At 53.2% G+C, this 19,529-nt stretch overlaps 3 protein-coding genes and 1 long non-coding RNA gene across 19 annotated transcripts in view; 3 read left to right on the top strand and 1 right to left on the bottom strand.

Moving 5' to 3' along the window:
* CCHCR1 (coiled-coil alpha-helical rod protein 1) overlaps window positions 1-5,642 on the top strand; it is an 18,255-nt gene extending 12,613 nt beyond the window's left edge. For 6 of the 15 annotated variants that reach the window (XM_089918536.1, XM_089918534.1, XM_089918533.1 and 3 more), the window contains 3 exons: window positions 336-487; window positions 590-761; window positions 4,765-5,642. In XM_089918536.1, the coding sequence (XP_089774662.1) occupies window positions 336-487; window positions 590-761; window positions 4,765-4,994 (554 nt within the window). In that variant the 3' untranslated portion in view covers window positions 4,995-5,642. Of the gene's footprint in view, window positions 1-261; window positions 488-589; window positions 762-977; window positions 1,239-4,764 lie in introns of those variants that run through there. The other 9 variants (XM_089918535.1, XM_030760252.2, XM_089918540.1 and 6 more) reach the window with 6 other exon arrangements.
* On the top strand, window positions 3,098-4,758 carry PSORS1C2 (psoriasis susceptibility 1 candidate 2). The gene is given in 3 exon segments (XM_089918550.1): window positions 3,098-3,351; window positions 3,989-4,272; window positions 4,274-4,758. Coding segments are annotated over 3 exon segments (465 nt in total). The 5' UTR covers window positions 3,098-3,302; the 3' UTR covers window positions 4,406-4,758.
* LOC149748180 (uncharacterized) lies at window positions 5,273-15,514 on the bottom strand. 2 transcript variants are annotated; one of them, XR_016394576.1, is made up of 3 exons: window positions 9,863-15,514; window positions 8,101-9,034; window positions 5,273-5,571 (listed from the first exon to the last, which is right to left on the bottom strand). It is a non-coding gene; the product is annotated as an uncharacterized LOC149748180 (long non-coding RNA). The 2 variants fall into 2 exon arrangements; XR_016394577.1 differs by having other exon boundaries at window positions 5,273-8,362; window positions 8,826-9,034.
* Window positions 15,441-19,529, top strand: CDSN (corneodesmosin). The gene is made up of 2 exons (XM_022566077.3): window positions 15,441-15,622; window positions 17,305-19,529. Exons 1-2 carry the CDS (start codon window positions 15,538-15,540, stop codon window positions 18,735-18,737), a joined length of 1,518 nt encoding a protein of 505 aa, XP_022421785.1. The 5' UTR covers window positions 15,441-15,537; the 3' UTR covers window positions 18,738-19,529.

The following is a 19,529-nucleotide window of genomic DNA, read 5'->3' as shown; positions in this document are numbered from 1 at the left end:
TTCCTATGTAACCTCAATACCATTGTCACACTTTAAGAAAATGAACATGAATTGCACAAAATCTGATATCCAGTCCCTATTCAGATTCCCCCTGCAGGACTCTGGGAAGCTTCAGTGATGGGGGAGGTACTTTGGGTTCGCAGATTCATAGGATCCTAGAGCATCAGACTCCCCTCTGTACGGAAGGCTGAAAGCCACAAAGTGTCAGTGGCTCACCTGAGTCACAGAGCTGGGACCCAGTGTTCCTGCCCATCCTTCCAGGCTTGTTTTCAAGGTGCCTCATGGCCTCTAGGCTGCCCAACACCCGTCCCCTCTGTGGCCTGGCTTTCCCGTAGTGGTCTCCCTGCGCCAGATCCAGCGCAAAGCCACCCGGGAAAAGGAGCGGAACCAGGAGCTGCGGCGCCTGCAGGATGAGGCCCGAAAGGAGGAGGGACAGCGGCTGACCCAGCGCCTGAAGGAGCTGGAGAGAGACAAGAACCTCATGCTGGTAGGAGGGAGGCTGAGAAGGGGCTCTTCTCAGGGAGCAGAGCTGTGGAAAGGGGAGGGGACTCTGCCCGGGCTTGGTGGCGTTTAACCCTCTCCTTCCCAGGCCACCTTGCAGCAAGAGGGTCTCCTCTCCCGTTACAAGCAGCAGCGACTGTTGGCAGTTCTTCCTTCCCCGTCGGATAAGGGGTTACCTGTGGAGTCCAGCCTCAGGCCCTCAGAGTCTTCAGCGCCTGCACCTCCGGCAGCGGCCCTATGCACCAAGGAGTCCATCAAAGGTAAGGGACAGATGGTGGGGGACTTCAGGCATCTCTCCTCCAGGCACTCTGCAATGCATGAGCCTTGTTCTCTGTGACTCCTGGAGGCCCACAGCCTCTCTTATTCACGCCCGCCTTGGACCAGGAGCCTTCTCCCTCATAACCCTTACATCCTGCGGCGTGACTGTGACAGCCTTCTCTTGTCCACCTTCTGTCCCTTGGGGTCTTCTTTCCCAGGATCCCTTTCTGTCCTGCTCGATGACTTGCAGGGCCTGAGTGAGGCCATTTCCAAAGAGGAAGCTATTTGTGAAAGAGACAGCCAGACCTCTTCTTCTGTCTGCCTCTGAGCAGCTGCGAGGACCGAAGGGATGAGGATGGAGGAGGAGTGGGTTGGGGAGGGCGTCCAGCCCAGCTCCCTTCCCATCCAGCTGCCCTCGGGGACAGCCGCCAAGATGTTGTGAATTCTCCCGTGGCTCAATAAAGATGACTGCAGTAGGAGCCATTGTTTGGACAGTTCTCTCTGGGAATATAAGGAAATTTTCTCCCTGCAGCCTCTCTTGTCCGAGAAATGTGAGAAGTGGTCCCCCACACAGCTCTTTCTCTATATAATTCCTTTTTCGAAACCCCTTTCCTAGGCTGCCCAGGAAGTTTTTGGAGAAGCTCCAGGTTTCTTTTTATTCTCAACTTTTGTTTTAAAACTACCTCTGGAAGGTGATCAGTGCCAGGAATGAAGCAGATAAAACATTCACATGTTCGACAGGAATCACAGATCCAGGCAGCATCCTGCCCCGGGGGCCACTGTGGTGGACTTGATGGGCGGGTCCCTGCTCCCGTGGCACTTACAGTCCGGTGGGAGAGACAGACGATGGGCAAGTACTCACATGAACAAATGAGCCGTTTCAAACAATAATAAGTGCTATGAATATGAAGAGAAAAAAGAAATGACAGTGATGTGGTAGAAATTGGCTGTGTGGGGAGGGGCGGCATTAGATGGGGGGACAGGCAAGGCCTCTCTCCGGAGGGATGTGGTGCTGAGGCCGGGGTGAGGTGAGGCGCAGGCTGCGCAGTCCCCTGGGAGGAGCATGAGGGCGGCCACAGGCTGGGCAGACGTGGAGGCTGGAGGGAACCCGAGGGAGCATGCTGCAGGGAGAGGCCAGGCCTGGTGGAGCTTGGATTTTACTCTCTAAAGTCCTTAGAGTTCTCACTGTTGTGGCCCCTCCCACTGCGGAGCACAGGCTCCGGACGCGCAGGCTCAGCGGCCATGGCTCACGGGCCCAGCCGCTCCGCGGCATGTGGGATCTTCCCGGACCGGGGCACGAACCCGTGTGCCCCGCATTGGCAGGCGGACTCTCAACCGCTGCGCCACCAGGGAAGCCCTTGACTTACATTTTTAAGAGATCTGTTGGCTGGCTGTGGAGGATGGGTTTGGGGTGTGGCCGCGGGATGAGGAGAGAGAGGAATGAAGTCCTCAAAAGTGAGCCACCAAGACACAGTGGTGTCCCTTACTGCGGGGGAGCAGACCCGGTGGGGGACAACCCGGGGAGGAAGTGAGTTTGGACACGTTACTTCTGAGAGGCTCGTGAGACGTCCAGGCAGAGGAGTCCTTGCTGAGGAAAAGTTCTAGGGGGATCTCTGAACGACTCAGACCAGACAGACTGACAACTGAAGGAGGAGGGGAGAGAAGGGGTGGGCACAGAGTTCACACCAAGGACACGGAGAGGGGCTCAAGGGGCAGTGAGGAGGATTCCAGAGGGAGGAGAAAGAGGCTGAGATGCCAGGGGGAGCTGAGGCAACTTCTTCCCGAGCCTCTGGGTGTGACTGATGGAACCAGCCCTGGGGTGGGGAGAAGGAATCAGGATGTCCTCGTACTGTCTCCTTCACCTGCAGTCACCCCAGGTGGCTCCTGGATGAAATTCTCAGATGTCACTGCTTGGGAGGCCCCCTTCACGCCTGGAGAAGGCATATGCTGGGAAGTGGAAGTTCCAGGAAGGGCTGAGCCCCAAGGAGAGGGTTCACACTGGGATGGGTGGGGGAGGCTTGGTGTACTAGCTGAGACCGTTCTAGCTGTGTCCCAGCTGTTCAAGGGAACACCCCCTGTCCTCCCCCCAATTGCCCACCCCCTGCCCGGCATCCTGCCTCCCAGCCCCTGTAATTACACTGCTTCCCCACGCGTGGTTTGCTCCCATTCCTTGGCTTCCAAAGACCTTGAGGGACTAGAGGTAGAAGTCCCTGTTATTAGGGGTTGCTGCAGGGTGTGTATGAAGGAGGACATGAAAACAATGGTGGGGTGACCAAGGTCTGGGTCATCGATAAAGCCTGGGTGGCTGGGTCCTGAGCTGGGGGACTAAAGTGAGGGACACCACCATCAGAGGTTACAAATTAGCCACGGCCTTCCAAATGGGTTTGACCAGTTAGGTTCGGATGTGATTCCTTGTGTGACTGGGCCAGTCCCTCCCCAGAGATTGGCCTCCTCGTCCCCCTCCTCCCCTATAAAGCCTCTTGGGGTTCCCAAGCACCCAGACTCAGCCGACCCCTGACTTTGGGGGCCAGGAGACAGGCAAGATGCTCAACTGGAAGCTCCTGGGGATCCTGGTCCTTTGCCTGTTTTGCTGGAGGTGAGCTGGGAATAGAGGCCTGGAGTGTGAGTTGGGGTGATGGGGGACGGTAAAGATGAGGCAAGGGTGAGATGGATGCATAGGGATAGGGAGATCCTGGGAATTCACATAAGGGGAAGAGTTAAGGGGATGGAGGTGATGCGGGAAGGTGCATTTTAGCGCAGAATAAATGTTTTGCTGATTTGGGTGTAGCTCCATGTGGCGATTTAGATCAGCATTCAGGTGTGGGGTGAGTATTCATCAGAGCTGAGGTCCGTGTTAAGGGGGTGGAGGTCATCGTAGAGGTGGGGTCTGGGTGCCACGCGGTGCCAGGGTGTAGACAGCTTTGGGACTGCAGACACATATAGTGGCCCTGCCAGTGGGGTGTCCCAACCAGGGTTGGATGGAGCTTATGTGGGGGGAGCAGGGGATCCTGTCAGTTTAAAGTTGGTCCAGTCAGTAGTTCAGGACGGCGTTTCATGTCATTTTAAGATCACTTTGGTATTTTGTGAATGTGTGAGAGTTACTTTTGAGTTTTGTTTGTGGGATCAGCTCAGGCTGTGGTCCATCGCAGAGAGGTGATGCTCCCTGGGTCTGTAGCTACGGGGAGAGGGGGGATCCTCACAGCCTCTTATCTTTCTCCTTCCTCCTCTACAGGCACCTCAGGCAGCGGAGACCATCCATCTCCCTCATCCACAGAGCCCTCAGAGGAGGAGGGCCCCCCAACATTGCCTCAGGGCCCCCCAATCCCTGGTGACCCCTGGCCAGGGGTACCCCCTCTCTTTGAGGACCTTCCACCTCCAGGCCCCAGTCGTCCCTGGAGAGACCTGCCTGAATCTGGAGTCTGGCCTCCTGTACCCCCTAGAACTGATCCCCCTCAACCTCCCCGGCCTGATGACCCCTGGCCAGCAGGACCCCAGCCTCCAGAAAACCCCTGGCCCACCTGCCTCTAAGGTGGGCCACGGATCTCAGGAGGAGCCAGATCTTGACCCACCCCAGGAGGAGTACAGACAATGGATCCCCCAGAGGCATCCTGGGCCTCTGCCCTCAAGCCCATCTCTACCCTTCTGATTTCCCTTGAATTCTCCCCAATTTAGCCTAACTCCTTAACTCCTTTCCTCATTCCTTCTGTTTTATTCTGAACCCGGAAGGTGTTGTTTTCAATATTTTCTGTCCCCTCTTGAGATCGGTATTTAGCCCCCACCTCCCCCTTCTTTTTCCTCTGACAGCCAAAGTGAACACCCCTACCTCACCTCCAGTCCTCTCCCCTCCCACCACCTCTTCCCCACCCCGGGGACTCTCCGGGCAGGGCTGGCAGCACTGTGTTCCCTGCTGCCATGTGGTGGCCGCCAGCTGGGAACTACCAGGAGACCACGGTGCTTCCATGAAATGGAAAAACAAAAAACCATGTTTTCTAATTTTGACTCTAGGCTGCGTCTTTGCCAATGAGCAGGACTTTGAACATTCAGATGCCCTCATAACAGCCATGGACCTACAGAGATCTGGAAGTCATCTGAGTTCCTGTCTTGCCCATATGCATAGGGATGTGGAACTCAGCCAGTGGAGGGTTGGAAATGCAACTCTCAGAGTTACAAGGACATTCAGACCCACATTTCTCCCATCTGGGATCCCTATTTTGGAGAATGAGAAACCAAGTTAAGTCTCTCTTTAATAGCTTATGGTTTGCATACCTCTGGCTGAACATGAAAACTCTCCCAGGGGGACGTGGGCAGGACTAAGTTGTAAGGGGATCAATTTCCAGAAGCATATGTGTCCCTTCCTAAAATGAATCTGCCTGAGAACTGTGTTCTCCTTTTCCACATGCCTCCATTAACAAGTGACCCTTCTCTCACTAGACAGAGGAAGGCCGAGCTCTCTCGCCCACCCTGAACTGAACCTGGGTGCTCTTCCTGGAGCTACCAAATGAAGTCAATGGAAAATAAAAATCAGCCCTTTCCATCTCATGAAGAGATGAATTTTTAGTAGAAGTTTACTTTTCTGTTTAATCATTGTCAATATTTGTAGTTTTGATCAATTGCATCTTTTAATAATTGTAATTATAAACCCAGGGCAGAATAATGGTTTTTAAAATAGTCTTATGGTCACAGGAAATAAATTCCAATTTATTGATATGTACATATTTTCATTATAGAGATATACAATAAAAGACTTTCCAAAAAGACACTAAAATACAAAAAAAGGTGATACAATGCAAACAATATTTCATTAGGACCAAACTATAGGGAAAATGAAATGGAAAAAGGAACCAAAAAGAAAAATAAATGAGGTAAATTTGCTGACTGGCTAATGGACTTGTTCACTTATTAAAAGGGTGTTAATGAACATGAAAGGGCTATGGTGTTATATTCCATCCGCTACATTTAAAAGAGTGATGTGACTTTCTAAATATATAAGTATTTACAATTTCCCAGAAAGTGTACCCTTTGCAGTATTTAAACTGAAGATTAAAAATGTTAGTTGTTGACTTTAAAATGTGTAAGGGGTACATAGTTTCCCCAAATTCTTTAAGGGTGTATTTGAGCAGGAAAGTTGGAAGGGCAGGAGCCCAGAGATCCCAATGGCCCGATGTCAATCAAGTGGCTGGCCCGGGTGGGGTTGAAGAGGGCCTAAAAGAAATGACGGTTCCCTGACCTTAAAATCCACCGCTTTAGGACCCAGTTTGCTTACATGGTTAACTCCCATCAAAACCTATATGTGACCGGTTTGAAAAAAAAAAACAACGAAATAAAACAAAAAGCCCCCTAAGTTTAGAGTTTGGAAATAATCTTAGAACAGGTGCGAATTGTAGGTGTGAGCCTGTAATTTAATAGGCCTCAAAGTGGACTAGATTCACTCATTCATTCAATCATTATCTCATACCCTCAATATGTCCTGCAATGTCAGGTGCCACGGGGGAATATAACGAATAAAAATATACAGTTCCCATTCTCAGGAAGCTTAAAATTAGGCCAGGGGAGCCCTTCCTGGTCCCACTTCCCCGCTCCCTTTCCCTCCTCCCCACCCTTATAACTTTTTAATAAATCCCTTTTACTTGAATTTTTGTCTCAGGATCTGCTTCTGGAACATCCAGCCTAAGACACAACGAACGGTTTGCTATAAACCCTTGCAGCTGCTTTTTACTGCGCATGTGCAATAGGGGTACTCTTGCCCAAGGCATAGAGATTAAGCTCTCACTTAATTTGCACAATAACCCTATTGTTATCACCATTTCTCAGAGGAGAGAAACAAAGGCCTGGAGAGGTACAGTGACTCATGCAAGGTCATATGGAGAAAAATGGCAAAACTGGGATCTGAACTGAGGCCTGTCCTGATTTTAATTACATTATCCCATCTCTTTATTCATCTGTGTAAATCTGACACGGAATACAGTGCCTGGGCCTTCATGGACACTGAATATGTTGTATTGGGGTTCTCCACAGAAACAAAACCAATAGACTATACATGGAGATTTATTACACGAATTGGCTGAGAATGTCCACGATCTGCCGTCTGCAAACTGGAGAATCAGGAAAACCAGTGGAGCAATTTAATCCCAGTCCGAAGGCCTGAGAACCACGGGAGCTGATGGTTTTAAGTCCCAGTATGAGTGCAAAGGCCCAAGAATCAGAGGGTTGATGAGGTAAGTCCCAGTCTGGGTCCAAAGACCAAGAGGCAGGAGAGCCGATGTCCAAGGGCAGGAGAAGCTGGGTGTCCCAGCTCAAACAGAGAGCAGATTTGCCCTTCCTCCACCTTTTTGTTCTGTTCAGCCCTCACAGATTGGATGGTGCCCACCCACATTGGTGAGGGCGATCTTCTTAACACTGTCTACCGATTCAAATGCTAATCTCTTCCAGAAGCACCCTCACAGGCACACCTGAATGTAAGGTTTCACCAGGTCTCTGGGCATTCTTTAGCCCAGTCAAACTGACACATAAAATTAACCATCACATACATGTTTTATGAATGGCTGAATTCATTAATGAATGGTGAGTTTGGGCAACAGAGAGTAGATAAAAATGTTTAGAGTGAAGGAGATATCTATATATCTACATAAATATATATAAATGTATAAGTATATAAATATGTATATTTGGGGCCTCATCATGATGCTTGTGGGATCTCAGTTCCTCAACCAGGGATTGAACCCAGGCTGTGGCAGTGAAAACACGGAATCCTAACCACTAGGCCATCAGGGAACTCCCAGAGTGAAGAGTTTATAGCCTGGAGAAGAAAGAAATGTTGTGGAACAAGTAGGTTGGGGGGAATTAGAGAAGGTCTTGGTGCCTGGCTCAGGAGCTCATATCTGAAAGTTTTTCTCCTTGGATAGAACTGTGTTCTTTGTGGGGAGGCACATATAACCTGTCTGGTGTACTGTGGCAGGGAGGTATGGGATAGAAGGGAAGAAGGAAGTCTGGATTCCTCAAACTGGCCCTCCCTCAGCAAATTCTCAAGCCAGTGCAATGGAGTTTGTTGGGAATGGAAAGAGAAAAACATTCTTAAAGGAGAGAGAAAGTGAGGGAAAGAACTGAGTCCCTGATGTAACCCAGGAAAGGATCTCAGGCTCTTTGCATCATTTCCACATTATATCGGTTTCCATGTCTTTCTCCCTTTGTAAAGTATGAGCTTCTTGAGGGCAGGGATTGTGCCTGGTCTGTCTTTGTATGCCTTACTTCTCTCCTAGTACTTGGCCCACAAGGTGTTCAATAAAGCAAATTATTAACCTCATTTTACAGATGAGGAAACTACTGTTGACAGAGGTAACTCACCTTCCAAGACAACACAAGTGCCAAAGTCAAAACTGGATGTAAGTTCCAAACCAACTCTTCCAAGTTTGACACAACAGGTAGATGAGTGGGAGAGGGAAGGGAAAGCAAGAAGTAATTGGAGGGCTTCCCTGGTGGCGCAGTGGTTGAGAGTCCGCCTGCCGATGCAGGGGACACGGGTTCGTGCCCCGGTCCAGGAAGATCCCACATGCTGCGGAGCGGCTGGACCCATGAGCCATGGCCGCTGAGCCTGCGCGTCCGGAGCCTGTGCTCCGCAATGGGAGAGGCCACAACAGTGAGAGGCCCGCGTACCGCAAAAAAAAAAAAAAGTAGTTGGAGATTTTAATACCAATTAATAGGCAGCAGATATTGGTACCTAAAAATGCTGTGTTTATTAGCTGGGAGGAGGTTGAGTGGGACTGGATGGTATGGAATATTAACACAGGGGAACCCACTGTGCCAGCTTATCCACTTAGATTAGACAATGCTGATTCTTCCCCATCTGCCTTGACTGACCTCACCTACGAGTGACTGCGGTGGGGACACTATTGCATTTTATGTCAACATGGAGTCATACAATTAAATAATAGAATAGGATCTCTAATAGATTTAGAGAACAATGGCTCAGTACCTTGGACATGGCCGGTAGTCAATAAATGCTTAGCCAATAAGAGAAAAGAACCTTGAACTGGTATCTTGGTATAATCTAATTATAGAAGCTGAGTTACCTTGAGAAAGCATTGGGCACAGCCCTCAGCCTTTGGGCAGACGAATAATGTCTTTGGACTAGACAGAAGAGTTGGTTATCTGCTCTCCTTTGAAGATCTCTAGGCAGGGAAACTCCAAACGACTGAGCATCTACTGTGTGGGGTGCTAGGTGATGGTGACAGTCTCAGGGAGAAGTTTCAGTCCTCCCTGCCCTCGAGGAGCTCTGTGTCTAGAGAGGAAACAAATATGTATTAATAAATCATGACAATAAAATGTGATAAAAGTTAAATTAGGGAGGGGCACACCCGTGCTAACTCCTCTGCCAATTTCATGTTTCAAACTCATCTGACCAAAGACTTGCTTTGGTATAAACTTAAGCTCTCTTACTGTACATTTTCTCCCTCTAATCTTTAATTAACTGCCCACCAGGTGTCTAGCACTGGCTCAAATAACTTGTCGAATTAAACCAAACCTCTCTCCGAAGGTTTTTCCAGCTGATACCCTTCTCTTTTGCAGCATAATCTCAACTGTGATGGGGACAGACAGGATGGTGTAGTGGTGAAGGCATCGGATTGTGACCCAATTCGTTGTTCCTACTCTGCCACCTGATCTCTGCGTGGCCCTGGGATGTGAATTTAGGGGATTTCCTTAATCATCTCTAAATTGCCACGCAAGGTTGACAGCCTCAGTTCTTCGTCTGTGGTGTTCCACGACATACCACCGGAGGGCAGCATAGAGACTCCTCCAAGGCGTTTCCCTCCAGAGTCCTCCTTGGTGTGCCGCTAACATCATCACTCGTCCGGCCTCCATCAGGTCCCACTAATGCCCTCTTAGTCGCCAAGGTGACTCCTCTAAGGTGAGTCAGGCACATGAGGTGAAATGAGGCAGGCGCTGGGGCCCTCAGGAAAATTCAGGCCAGGCTGCTTGCCCAAGCGGTCCATTCATTATCTATTCTTTCTCTCATTATTAACTGAGTCCCCTCCATGAGCCACGCGGCACTGAAGCTGTGGAAACAGCGGTGAGTCAGAAAGGAGGGCCCCACCCTCCCGAGGCTTACCTTCTAGTGGGGGAAGTGAGCAACAAGCAGATGCATACAGGTTGTATGTCATAGGCTATCATGTCCTGATAAGAGCTATGAAGAAAAAGAAGGCAAGAGAAAGGACATAGCGAATGATACGGTCCATGAGTGTGGGGCTGGAGGGCTACAATTTTAAATAGGAAAGTCAGAGAGGGCTTCTGAGAAGATGGCAGGTCACAAGGACTGAAAGAAATGAGAGACTGAGCCAGGTCATGCCACGATCCAGGGAGAAGAGGAAAAGCTAGCTATGTGTAGCCTACAGCATCAGGATACCAGGTAAAGTCCCCAGCTACTGGTAGTGGGCATCATCTTAACGCCCGGAACTTGTGTCTGCAGCTCCAAAGGATAAATAATAATTTCTGTCTCGCAGGAGCATTGAGAGAATCAAGATAAATCCCGCACGTGCTGATGTTTATGACGAGCTGATTGCTACACGCTGTCGAGGAGGAGTCTGTCCTTCTCCGGTTCTAGTCCTGGGGCCCCAGAGAACAGAGCTGGACGTGGGACGCCCGCCTCTCCAATAGGATTCTGTGTTTACTGGTGTGTTACCTGTGTGTGTGGGTGATGCATCAGGCACCAGGGGCACACTGTGGGGTGAGAGAAGCTCCCTGCCCACGAGGAGCTCTCAGCCAGAGGGCTTCGGACAGTCCGGGAGAAGGAGAGAGGATGGGCCCCTGCAGATCCCACCCCCGGAAACAGTGAGGGCCACAGCCTGCCTAGAAGTCCCTCCTGGGACAAGTCCTTCCAGCCTCTCCTGAAAGCACATTCAGACTCTGCCTCGGTCCCCGTCTTCACCCTTTCCTGCCGGATCAGGAAGGAGCTGGGTCTCTAATTCTGGGTGACCGAAAACAATAAAATGCATGAACAGCAACAGTGGAAAGAGCGACTATTTAATAGCTGAGTGTAGTGAGCAGACAAGGAGCGCTGGTTTCCCTAACACTCGCTCCACAGCGCAGAGAAGAGGAAAAACATTATTGTTACTCTGAGAGCTAATCACAGCCTCTATATTCACCTCCTCACAAGACAGGAGGGCTGGTGGCCAAATCAGATGTGGCTTAAGCAGAGCTATGAAGTCTCGGACTCTAGGAGCATGACCGTCGCTCAGCTGACTCCCTGCTGCTTGCAGGAGGGCAGGGGGAGGAAGGGAAAAGAACGAGGGCTGGGGGGACACATAGCCTGGTGGGCAGAGCCCCTGCCTGCCAAGTGTTTCCTCTACGGGATTCACTGGCTGAGGATGCTCCTTGCTCTGACCCCGATCTTCACTCCCATGTCCCTGCTGTGGTACCCGGGTCCCTTGGAGGATGCAAGCGGGGTTGCTAAGAGGGTGAGAACAGGGCCGGGAAGAGCAAAAGTAGATGCTCACCAGGTCAAGTTCCAGGAGGTCAGTCCTAGAGGAGAGAGTGATGGACCAGGGAGCTGAGGGGGAGAAGCAGGAAGGGTGTAGCTGAGTATGGACCACACCGTGGAATATATTTTGAGGGAGTAGATGTATTTTGATGGGGTGGAGACTGCCCCCCCAGAGCAGCAATTCTTAGCCAGGGGTCACACGTTATGCTGGGGTGAGAGTCCCTGAAAGAGTCACTTAGGTGATTTTTTTACACAGCACTGCCTACCCCACCCCAGCATCAGATGAATGCTTTGTCCAGGGGGGAATCCCCGTACTTCCTCTTCGTGGCCACGTGAGCTCTGCCATTTGTTAATGGAAGTGTGCTGTATCCCTCAGAGGAAAGAGCTCATCCGGGGAGAGAAGAGTGGCTCAAGGGAACAGTCACACACGAGGAATGAAGGCAGGACAGACAGGCCCACGAGAGAGCACAGGTGGGTGGCTCTGTGTCAGAGGCCAGTTCACGTGCCTGCTGCCACTGCCCGGCTAGACCAAGCACTCTTTTTTTTTTTTTCTTTTTGGCTGTGTTGCGTCTTCGTTTCTGTGCGAGGGCTTTCTCTAGCTGTGGCTAGCGGGGGCCACTCTTCATCGCGGTGCACGGACCTCTCACTGTCACGGCCTCTCTTGTTGCGGAGCACGGGCTGCAGACGCCCAGGCTCAGCAGTTGTGGCTCACGGGCCCAGCCGCTCCGCGGCATGTGGGATCTTCCTGGACCGGGGCACGAACCCGTGTCCCCTGCATCGGTAGGCGGACTCTCAACCACTGCGCCACCAGGAAAGCCCTCATCTTCCTTCTTGTTGCAGTTTAGGACCGTGCACCTTGAACCTGTGCCCCGTGCAGAACGCGACAGCACAGAGCAGCCCAGGGTGGCTTGGAGGGGATGCAGCCCGCCTTCTTCAGATATGGGGCAGGGACAGGTATGGGAGGCACATGCTTTAAGCTTGGCCTTGTCTGGTGAGGTTTACTGGGCCTCCCACGTTCTCTCACTCAGTCCTCCCACTGGGCAGGGCACTCGCTGGCGGGGTGAAGGGTAGCCCCGGGGCTGGAGAACACAGCAGACCCACCTGTGCCACCGTGGGCCTCGTCTAACTGGTGAGCATCCCCAGGCGCCCTGGTCTGGGCGGTCTCTCAGCCAATGCCCTTTCCTGCTCCCCGGGCCCCCATTAGCTTCAGATTTTCACGGCCTGAGCTGAGAGAGGGTGAGACCCAGGGACACAGCAGAGTAAGACACATCAGGGCAGATTTCAGGAAGAAACAGGGAGAGCGGAGGAGAGGGGCTCAGAGGGCCCACGTGTGGGCAGGCAGTGGAGGAATGGGGCGGACGTGGGTGAGGACGGGGTGGAAGGGGTGGGCAGGAGGGCAGCGGTCAGGAGGAGGAACGTGGCCGCACCATTGCGTGGTGTGTGTGGCTGGAGATTTGGTGAGAGGCCCAGAGACACTGTGCCTCCTTCAGCCCCGGCCGTCCCAGCCCAGGCTGGGAGGAGTGGAAGGAGAAAACAGGACAAATGTTGCCACCTCTGTTTATGCTGGAGAAGAATTCCCCACAGAGCGCAAGCCATTCCTCCTTTTCTGTCCACCTCAAGGCTCCTCTTCTCTCGGCCACTCCCCTCCGGCTCCCAGGGCCCCCTCCCTCCCTCCCCGCTGGAGATGGAGCCAGCCAGGCCTGAGACTCTAGGGAGGAGTTGACTTTCGGAAGGAACATCATCATTTTAAATTGCATCCTTGTGTGCATGTGTGTCTGCTGCTCTGTAGGGGGCGGAGGGGAGTGGAGAGGAGACTCCTCCAGGTCAGCTGGGCTGGAGTCTCCGGAGAGAGGGCCTGAGGCTGTGCGTGAGCCCATCTTAGTTGCCATCCCCCAGTGGACGACACAGACAGGACATGCAGACTCCACCTGCCAAGAGCCTGTGCCAAGAGGGCCACACCCTTGTCCCATCTAATCTTTCTGATAATTTCCTATTCGATCCTCACAGAAACCCTGCAAGGTAGACATCATTTAAAATACTCCCGGGGGCTTCCTTAGTGGTGCAGTGGTTAAGAATCCGCCTGCCAATGCAGGGACACGAGTTCAAGCCCTGGGTTGGGAAGATCCCACATGCCACGGAGCAACTGAGCCCATGCGCCACAACTACTGAGGCCCTCGCGCCTACAGCCCGTGTTCCACAACGAGAGAAGCCACCGCAATGAGAAGCCCGCGCACCGCAATGAAGACCCAATACAGCCAAAAAAGTGAAAACAAATAAACAAATAAGTGTATTTAAAAAAAAATACTCCCATTTTACAGATGAGAACATTGAAGTTCAGGAAGGTTGGGTGAGTTGCCCAAAGCTGGGAGGTTAGCTGGGACTTGAACCCAGGTCATCCTGATTCTAAAAACCAGTGAGGGGACTTCCCTGGTGGTCCAGTAGTTAAGACTCTGCGCTCCCAGTGCAGGGGGCCCGGGTTCCATCCCTGGTCAGGGAACTGGATCCCACGTGCTACAACTGAGAGCCTGCATGCCGCAACTAAAAGATCCCGCACGCGGCAATGAAGATCCCACGTGCGGCAACTAAAACCCGGTGCGGTCAAATAAAAAAATAAATATTTAAAAATAAAATAAAACGAGTGTTTTCTTTTTTTCCTCCCTACTGCATCAACCCTCTTCAGGGGCTGCTCTCTCACTGCCCCCATGGTCCCTCTCTCTTCCACTCCCATTTTGGGTGCTAGGGGACAGTCAAGGGCTAGATTCGCTGGTAGCCACTAGCCACAAGTGGCTATTTACATTTAAATGAATTAAAATTAAGTAAAATTAAGAATTCAGTTCCTCCAGTTGGTCATACTAGCCCCATTTCAAATGTTCAGTGGCCACATGTGGCTCGTGGCTACTGTATGGGGCAGCACAGAGAGAGAACATTTCCATCATGGCAGGAAGTTCTATGGACAGTGCTGGGCTGGGTCAGAAGCAGGGCAGGAGACAGAGAAAGGGAGAAACGAGCCGAGGGCTCCGGCGGTAGGGCTGCCTCTGTGAGGAGACCGGGGCAGTGCGGGAATGAGAGTCCAGGCCAGGGGAGCAGGGAGAGGGCTGGGTGGGCTTGGGGAAGAGGCAGAGAACCTGACCCAACTCCCAGGTCCCGCCTTCCAATACTGATACTCTTGGCAATACCAGTGAGCAATTAATTGGCTGGGGTGGGGTCAGGTTCCAAGCGGAGGGAGGGGAATGCAATGGAGGAGGAACCACCCCTCTTAGCAGGTCTCAGGGCTCTGGTCCTCCAGTCCTGCCCTTCATCCTTCAGGGACCCAGGATTCTGCTGACCCTCCTTGGTCCTACCGTGCATCCTACCCAGACCAAGCTGGCTGCTTCCTGTTGCTCATCCAGGCTGGGCAGTCAATTAATGGGCGGCAGGGCCACCACCTTCCCAATTAGTCTTATTAGCCTCTTGCTCACACACTGGAGCCAGGGCCACCCCTCGGGGAGGGGCTGTGAGTGGCCTGTGAGTAACCAAGGCCCAGCTATGACAGGGGTCCTCAGCCCAGGCCTGTCTCCGGGCTGAGGCCTTGGCGTCCAGCACCTGCGGGCCGTCCCTGGAGCCCCCCGGAAGGGAGAGGTCAGGGAACTGGCTTTGGAGTGCAGACTCCAAAGGTCCGCTCACTGATGACACACGTAATAGCTGTGCGGCAAGCATGGTACTTGGACAGTGACAGCAGGGCGTGGGGTGTAGATCCTTATACCTGGAGGAAGAGAGTGGAAGCTGAGTGAAGGGTCTCAGGGAAAGGGGAGCGTGGATCCAGAGGCTGTGGAGGGCTCCCAGGCGGGGTTAACCGTGAGGCGGGGGTGCGGGCCACAGCAGGTAGCCGGTACTGAAGGGAAAGTTGAAATGCCCACATCTGTGCGTGGAGGGAGGACAAGCAGTCAGAGAGGCCAACGCTGGGGAAGGCAGGAGAGTGAAGGAGCCAGGGGACTGGGCCCCGTGGTGAGGGTGGCCGCCCGGCAGTGGGCGGCCTTCGGGGCAGAGCACCTGGTTCCAGGTTAGGCAACGAGGAGCCGGGGCAGGCCAGCCAGGTGTTCCCAGGGCCACGGGGCCCCACACTGCAGCCACACCTGCTGCTGTGTAGGCAATACCCAAACAGTACTTCAGCTCCTCCCGGCCACACCAACTTCCCCCCACCCCGGCACCTCCACCTCCACCTCTCCTCCCCTCCCCACAGTGACTCCTGCCCGGAAAATGTCCAGCCCTGACATAAAGGCCCCGGGTGTCCACGAGCTGCTGTCACTCAGGAGGCCACACAGTCCAAGATGGGCTCTGTGCAAGCATCCCGGATAGGGCTTGCGGGAGGACGGGGGATGTTGGCATTGCTGCTGGCCAGTCTCCTCCTGCAAGGTAGGAGGCTGGGGGCCCTGGGCGCAGAGAGAGTGGGGAGAGGAGGGGGGCAGGACTGCAGATGCCAGGTCAGAGAAGGCTGGGGGGAGCCCTGCGTGGGGAGAGTCCAGGAGAGGACCCAGCGAGGGCGGAAGGGCAGGGGCTCTGGAATCTGATGCTTGAGTCTGGGGGCCGCTCCTCACTGCCTTGACACCTCAGGCAAACTGCTTAAATTTACTGAGGCTCCGTTTCTGAAACTCTAAAAATGAGGCTAAAGTTAACACCTAGCTCTAGTTTCTCTATGAGCCTCTAAGTAATGTGTGCCACAGTGCTGTCGAATTCCTAGAGAGTTATCTCATGTTGGCTGTTTTTGTCATTATTATTATTAGAGCGCTAGAAGATGGAGTCGATATTTAATAGTCGTAATAACTGTTACCATTCATAGGGCCCTTTCTGCGTGCGAGGCACTCCGCTAGCGCTCTAATGCATTAGCTCGTTTGACCGCTAGAAGGATGGTGTGAGAGAAGTTCCCTCACTCTGCACAGGAAGACCCTGAGGCTTGACGAGCTTAGGAAACTGGCTCAAGCTCACAAATTAGGAAGCAGTTAAGCCGGGATCCAAAGCCCAGGCTGGGCGACTCCAGGGCCTGTGCTGTTGATCACGGTGACCTTGCCCATAGCCCCGTGGCCGTGTGGCATCGGAGGAGCACGGGGCGGGGCTGCGGGGTGGATGCATTGAATTTCTTTCTGAGGAGAGAATGGGGAGCTCACAGAGTGTGGAGACCTGGTTTTTGGTGGGGGGTTCAAAGGAGGAATGGCAGTAATAAATCATGTCTGATGCTTTCTGCTTTTGTAAAGCACCTTCTGCATGCGTGGTCACATCTAGTGCTCACCGTAACGCTGTGAGGAAGGTAGGGCAGATCTGGCCTCTCCAAATGTACGACCTGAAGTACGTGGCTCTGTCCACACCACTTGGGACCGGAGGTGGTTAAGGTGGGGAGTAGAGGAAGGGTGGGGGGAGGGGAGCCTGGGTGAGGAGCAAAGGGTTAGTTAAGGAAAGAAGTAGAGGCAGAAGCTGTCAGATGTGGGCCTGGGGGCAGGGAGGCACGCGGTGCTGGCCAGCGGGGAGACAACTGATAAAGGTCAGGGGCCTCGGAGGAGGGCTGCATCCTCGCGTCCCTGAGCTGGGCTCGGGGTGCAGGGTCCTGTCCTGCTGGTACAAGCGGGTTCTGAAGCAACAGTGCGTGCCCCCATGTCCTGGCCCCCACCCAGCTTTCCTGGCATGGGCGGTGCTGAGGCGGGAAGCAGAATTTCCATTCCGTACCCAAGCCTGGCCTCTCGAGGGGAAGCTGGCAACCCAATCATAATCCTCAAGTGTCCTGTCCTCTACTGCCGTCCCCCTGCCCCTCCCCCACTTTCTCTTTTTCTCAGCGTCTGTTTGGCTATTTTCCCTCCCTTCTCAGTCCTCTGTGGTTCTGTCTTTCATCTCCTCCTTCCATCTGGTCCCACGGTCTCCCCCACCTCTCAGAGTCTCAGTCTCCCCTGCTCTCCATCTCTTTGGGGTCTCCCTGCCTTTTCCACCCCAAACTCTCCCTGGGCTCCTCTCAGGAGAGATCAGAGTAGCAGATGACTGAAGTGGGTCTGGGAGGGGAGAAAGAAAGTCCAGCCTCTCTGGCCCTTGCTAACCACTACTTTCCTCCCCAGGGACCTTGGCCAAGAGCATTGGGACCTTCTCAGACCCCTGCAGGGACCACACGAGTATCACCTCCCCCAGTGACCCCTGTCTCCTGGGGAAGGGGAGCTCCAGCAGCTTCAGTAGCCAAAGTGGCTCCAGCAGTTCCAGCAGTTTCCTTTCGAGTTCCAGTGGCTCCCGTGGTGGCTCCAGTGGCGGCTCCAATGGCTCCAGTGGCGGCTCCAATGGCTCCAGTGGTAGCTCCAGCGGATCCATTGCTACCCAGGGTCGTTCTTCAGGATTATCGTTATTTAAGCCAGGAACGGGGTATTCCCAGATAAGCTACTCCTCTGGACCTAGCTCTAGTCTACAGGGTGCATCTAGTTCCTCCCAGTCAGGAAGCCTCAGCTCCCAGTCTGGAGGAGGCTCGAGCTCTTCTGTTTCCCAGACCTCCTCGTTGTCCAGCAGCAGTGGCCAGGAGGTCAACGCCAAGCTGAGCCCCTGTAGTTCCAACATCCCTGACTCTCCCTGCAGTGGGGGACCCATCGTCTCGCACTCTGGCTCCTACATCTCCAGCTCCCATTCTGTGTCTGGGGGTAAAATGCCTGTAGTGGTGGTGGTGGAGCAGCATGGCTCTGGTGGCCCCAGAGTGGGTCAAAGCGTCCCCTGTAGCAATGGTGGCCTTCCAGGCAAGCCCTGCCCCCCCATCACCTCTGTAGGCAAATATGGCAGCTATGAGGTGGTGGGTGGCTCCTCTGACAGTTATCTGGTCCCAGGCATGACCTACATCAGGGGCAAAATCTACCCGGTGGGCCACTTCATCAAAGAGCACCCCATCAAAGTCTCTCCAGGGGATCCCTCCTTTGCAGCCGGGGCCCCCATCTCTGAGGGCAAATACTTCTCCAGCAACCCCATCATCCCCAGCCATAGCTCTTCTAGTTCCAACATCTACCAGTCGGGAGCTTCCTCGGCCATTGTGTTCCAGCCGGTGGGCTCTGGTGGGGTCCTGCCCTATGGCGTTGGCTCCAAGGGCTCTAAGGAGCCCTGCTCCCTCTCTAGCTCTGGAGTCCACAGCAGTTCTAGCCTTTCCAGCAGTTCTGGTTCATCTTTCCAGCCCTGTGGTGGTGTTTCCCAGAGGCCCAGCTCCTCACCAGGCACTGGCTCCTTCAGTGGCAGCTCCAGCTCCCAATCCCATGGCAAAATCATCCTTCAACCCTGTGGCAGCAAGTCCAGCTCTTCTGGTCACTCTTGCATTTCTGTCTCCTCCTCAACATTGAGTAGGGGTCGAGCTGGCTCCTCCCAACATGACCCCTCAGCTGGTGCCAAGCCCTGTGGCTTTGGCAGCTCTGGAACGATCCCCTGCCACTCCATCCGGGACATCCTAACCCAAGTGAAACCCCTGGGGCCCCAGCTAGCTGACCCTGAAATTTTCCTACCCCAGGGAGAGTTACCTAACAGTCCATAAAGCAGATTTTGCCTACACACATGTGCAGGCATACACACACACACACACACACACACACGCACCATCTCCCAGGTGGGAGAAGTTCAGGAGCCCAGCCATGGGGGTAGCTCAGTTTTCTTCCACCCTCCCAAGACAGCTGCTCTACTTCCCCCATTGTCCCAATGTGGCAGACTCTCCCTTATCAGCTCTTCTTTCTTTACCTCCCCAAATTGTAGGCTCCAAATCCCTTTCCTCATTCTCTCCTACTGTTTAGATTCCCATTGTGCTGCAGTGCCCTCCCTGCCAGATACCCTCTCCCTAGCATTTCCTCCGCCATTTCTTTGAGACAGTATAGTCCATTGGCTAACCCTACTCATTCAGATTCTTGACTGGGAACCCCCTGAAATGTCCTACAGTAACTCTGATGCCTGGACAAGCCATCCCCTCCCCACCCCCCTCCCCCCACTTTGCCAAATAAAGCACAATCCAAACAGTTATTTGAAAACAGTGACCATTTTTCACCGGTCTCATTTCACCATCTGGTCAACCAGCATGATATCCTGTTGGGTTCTCACACTCCCAATTCCACTCCCACGCTCCATTATAGAGCTCAGCACACCCTTTTTGAGTTCCCAACATTCCTCTTTGTCTCTCAAGGTCTCCATCTCAGTCCCCCTTCCTGGCTGTCACTTCCCTCAACGTTCAGAGGCTTCCCTGTGTGTAGGAGATACCAGGGTATCTGCAGAGACTGGAGCAGGCTCCCTGCTCTCTCTGGGTCCTGGACAGATGTGTCAATAAACTGTGTGAACTGGA

Source organism: Delphinapterus leucas, chromosome 10, assembly GCF_059928025.1.
Source record: "Delphinapterus leucas isolate spDelLeu-1000000601 "Yukka" chromosome 10, BTC_Dleu_Yukka2, whole genome shotgun sequence".
In the NCBI taxonomy this organism is placed as follows: Eukaryota; Metazoa; Chordata; class Mammalia; order Artiodactyla; family Monodontidae; genus Delphinapterus; species Delphinapterus leucas.
Note: the sequence above shows the minus strand (reverse complement) of the source record. Positions and strands in the feature narration are given on the sequence as shown.

Coding starts and splice junctions, on each gene's coding strand:
- CDSN (XM_022566077.3), top strand. CDS start 15,538: ATGGGCTCTGTGCAAGCATCCCGGATAGGGCTTGCGGGAGGACGGGGG. Junction 15,623..17,304: donor GGCCAGTCTCCTCCTGCAAG/GTAGGAGGCTGG, acceptor TTTCCTCCCCAG/GGACCTTGGCCAAGAGCATT.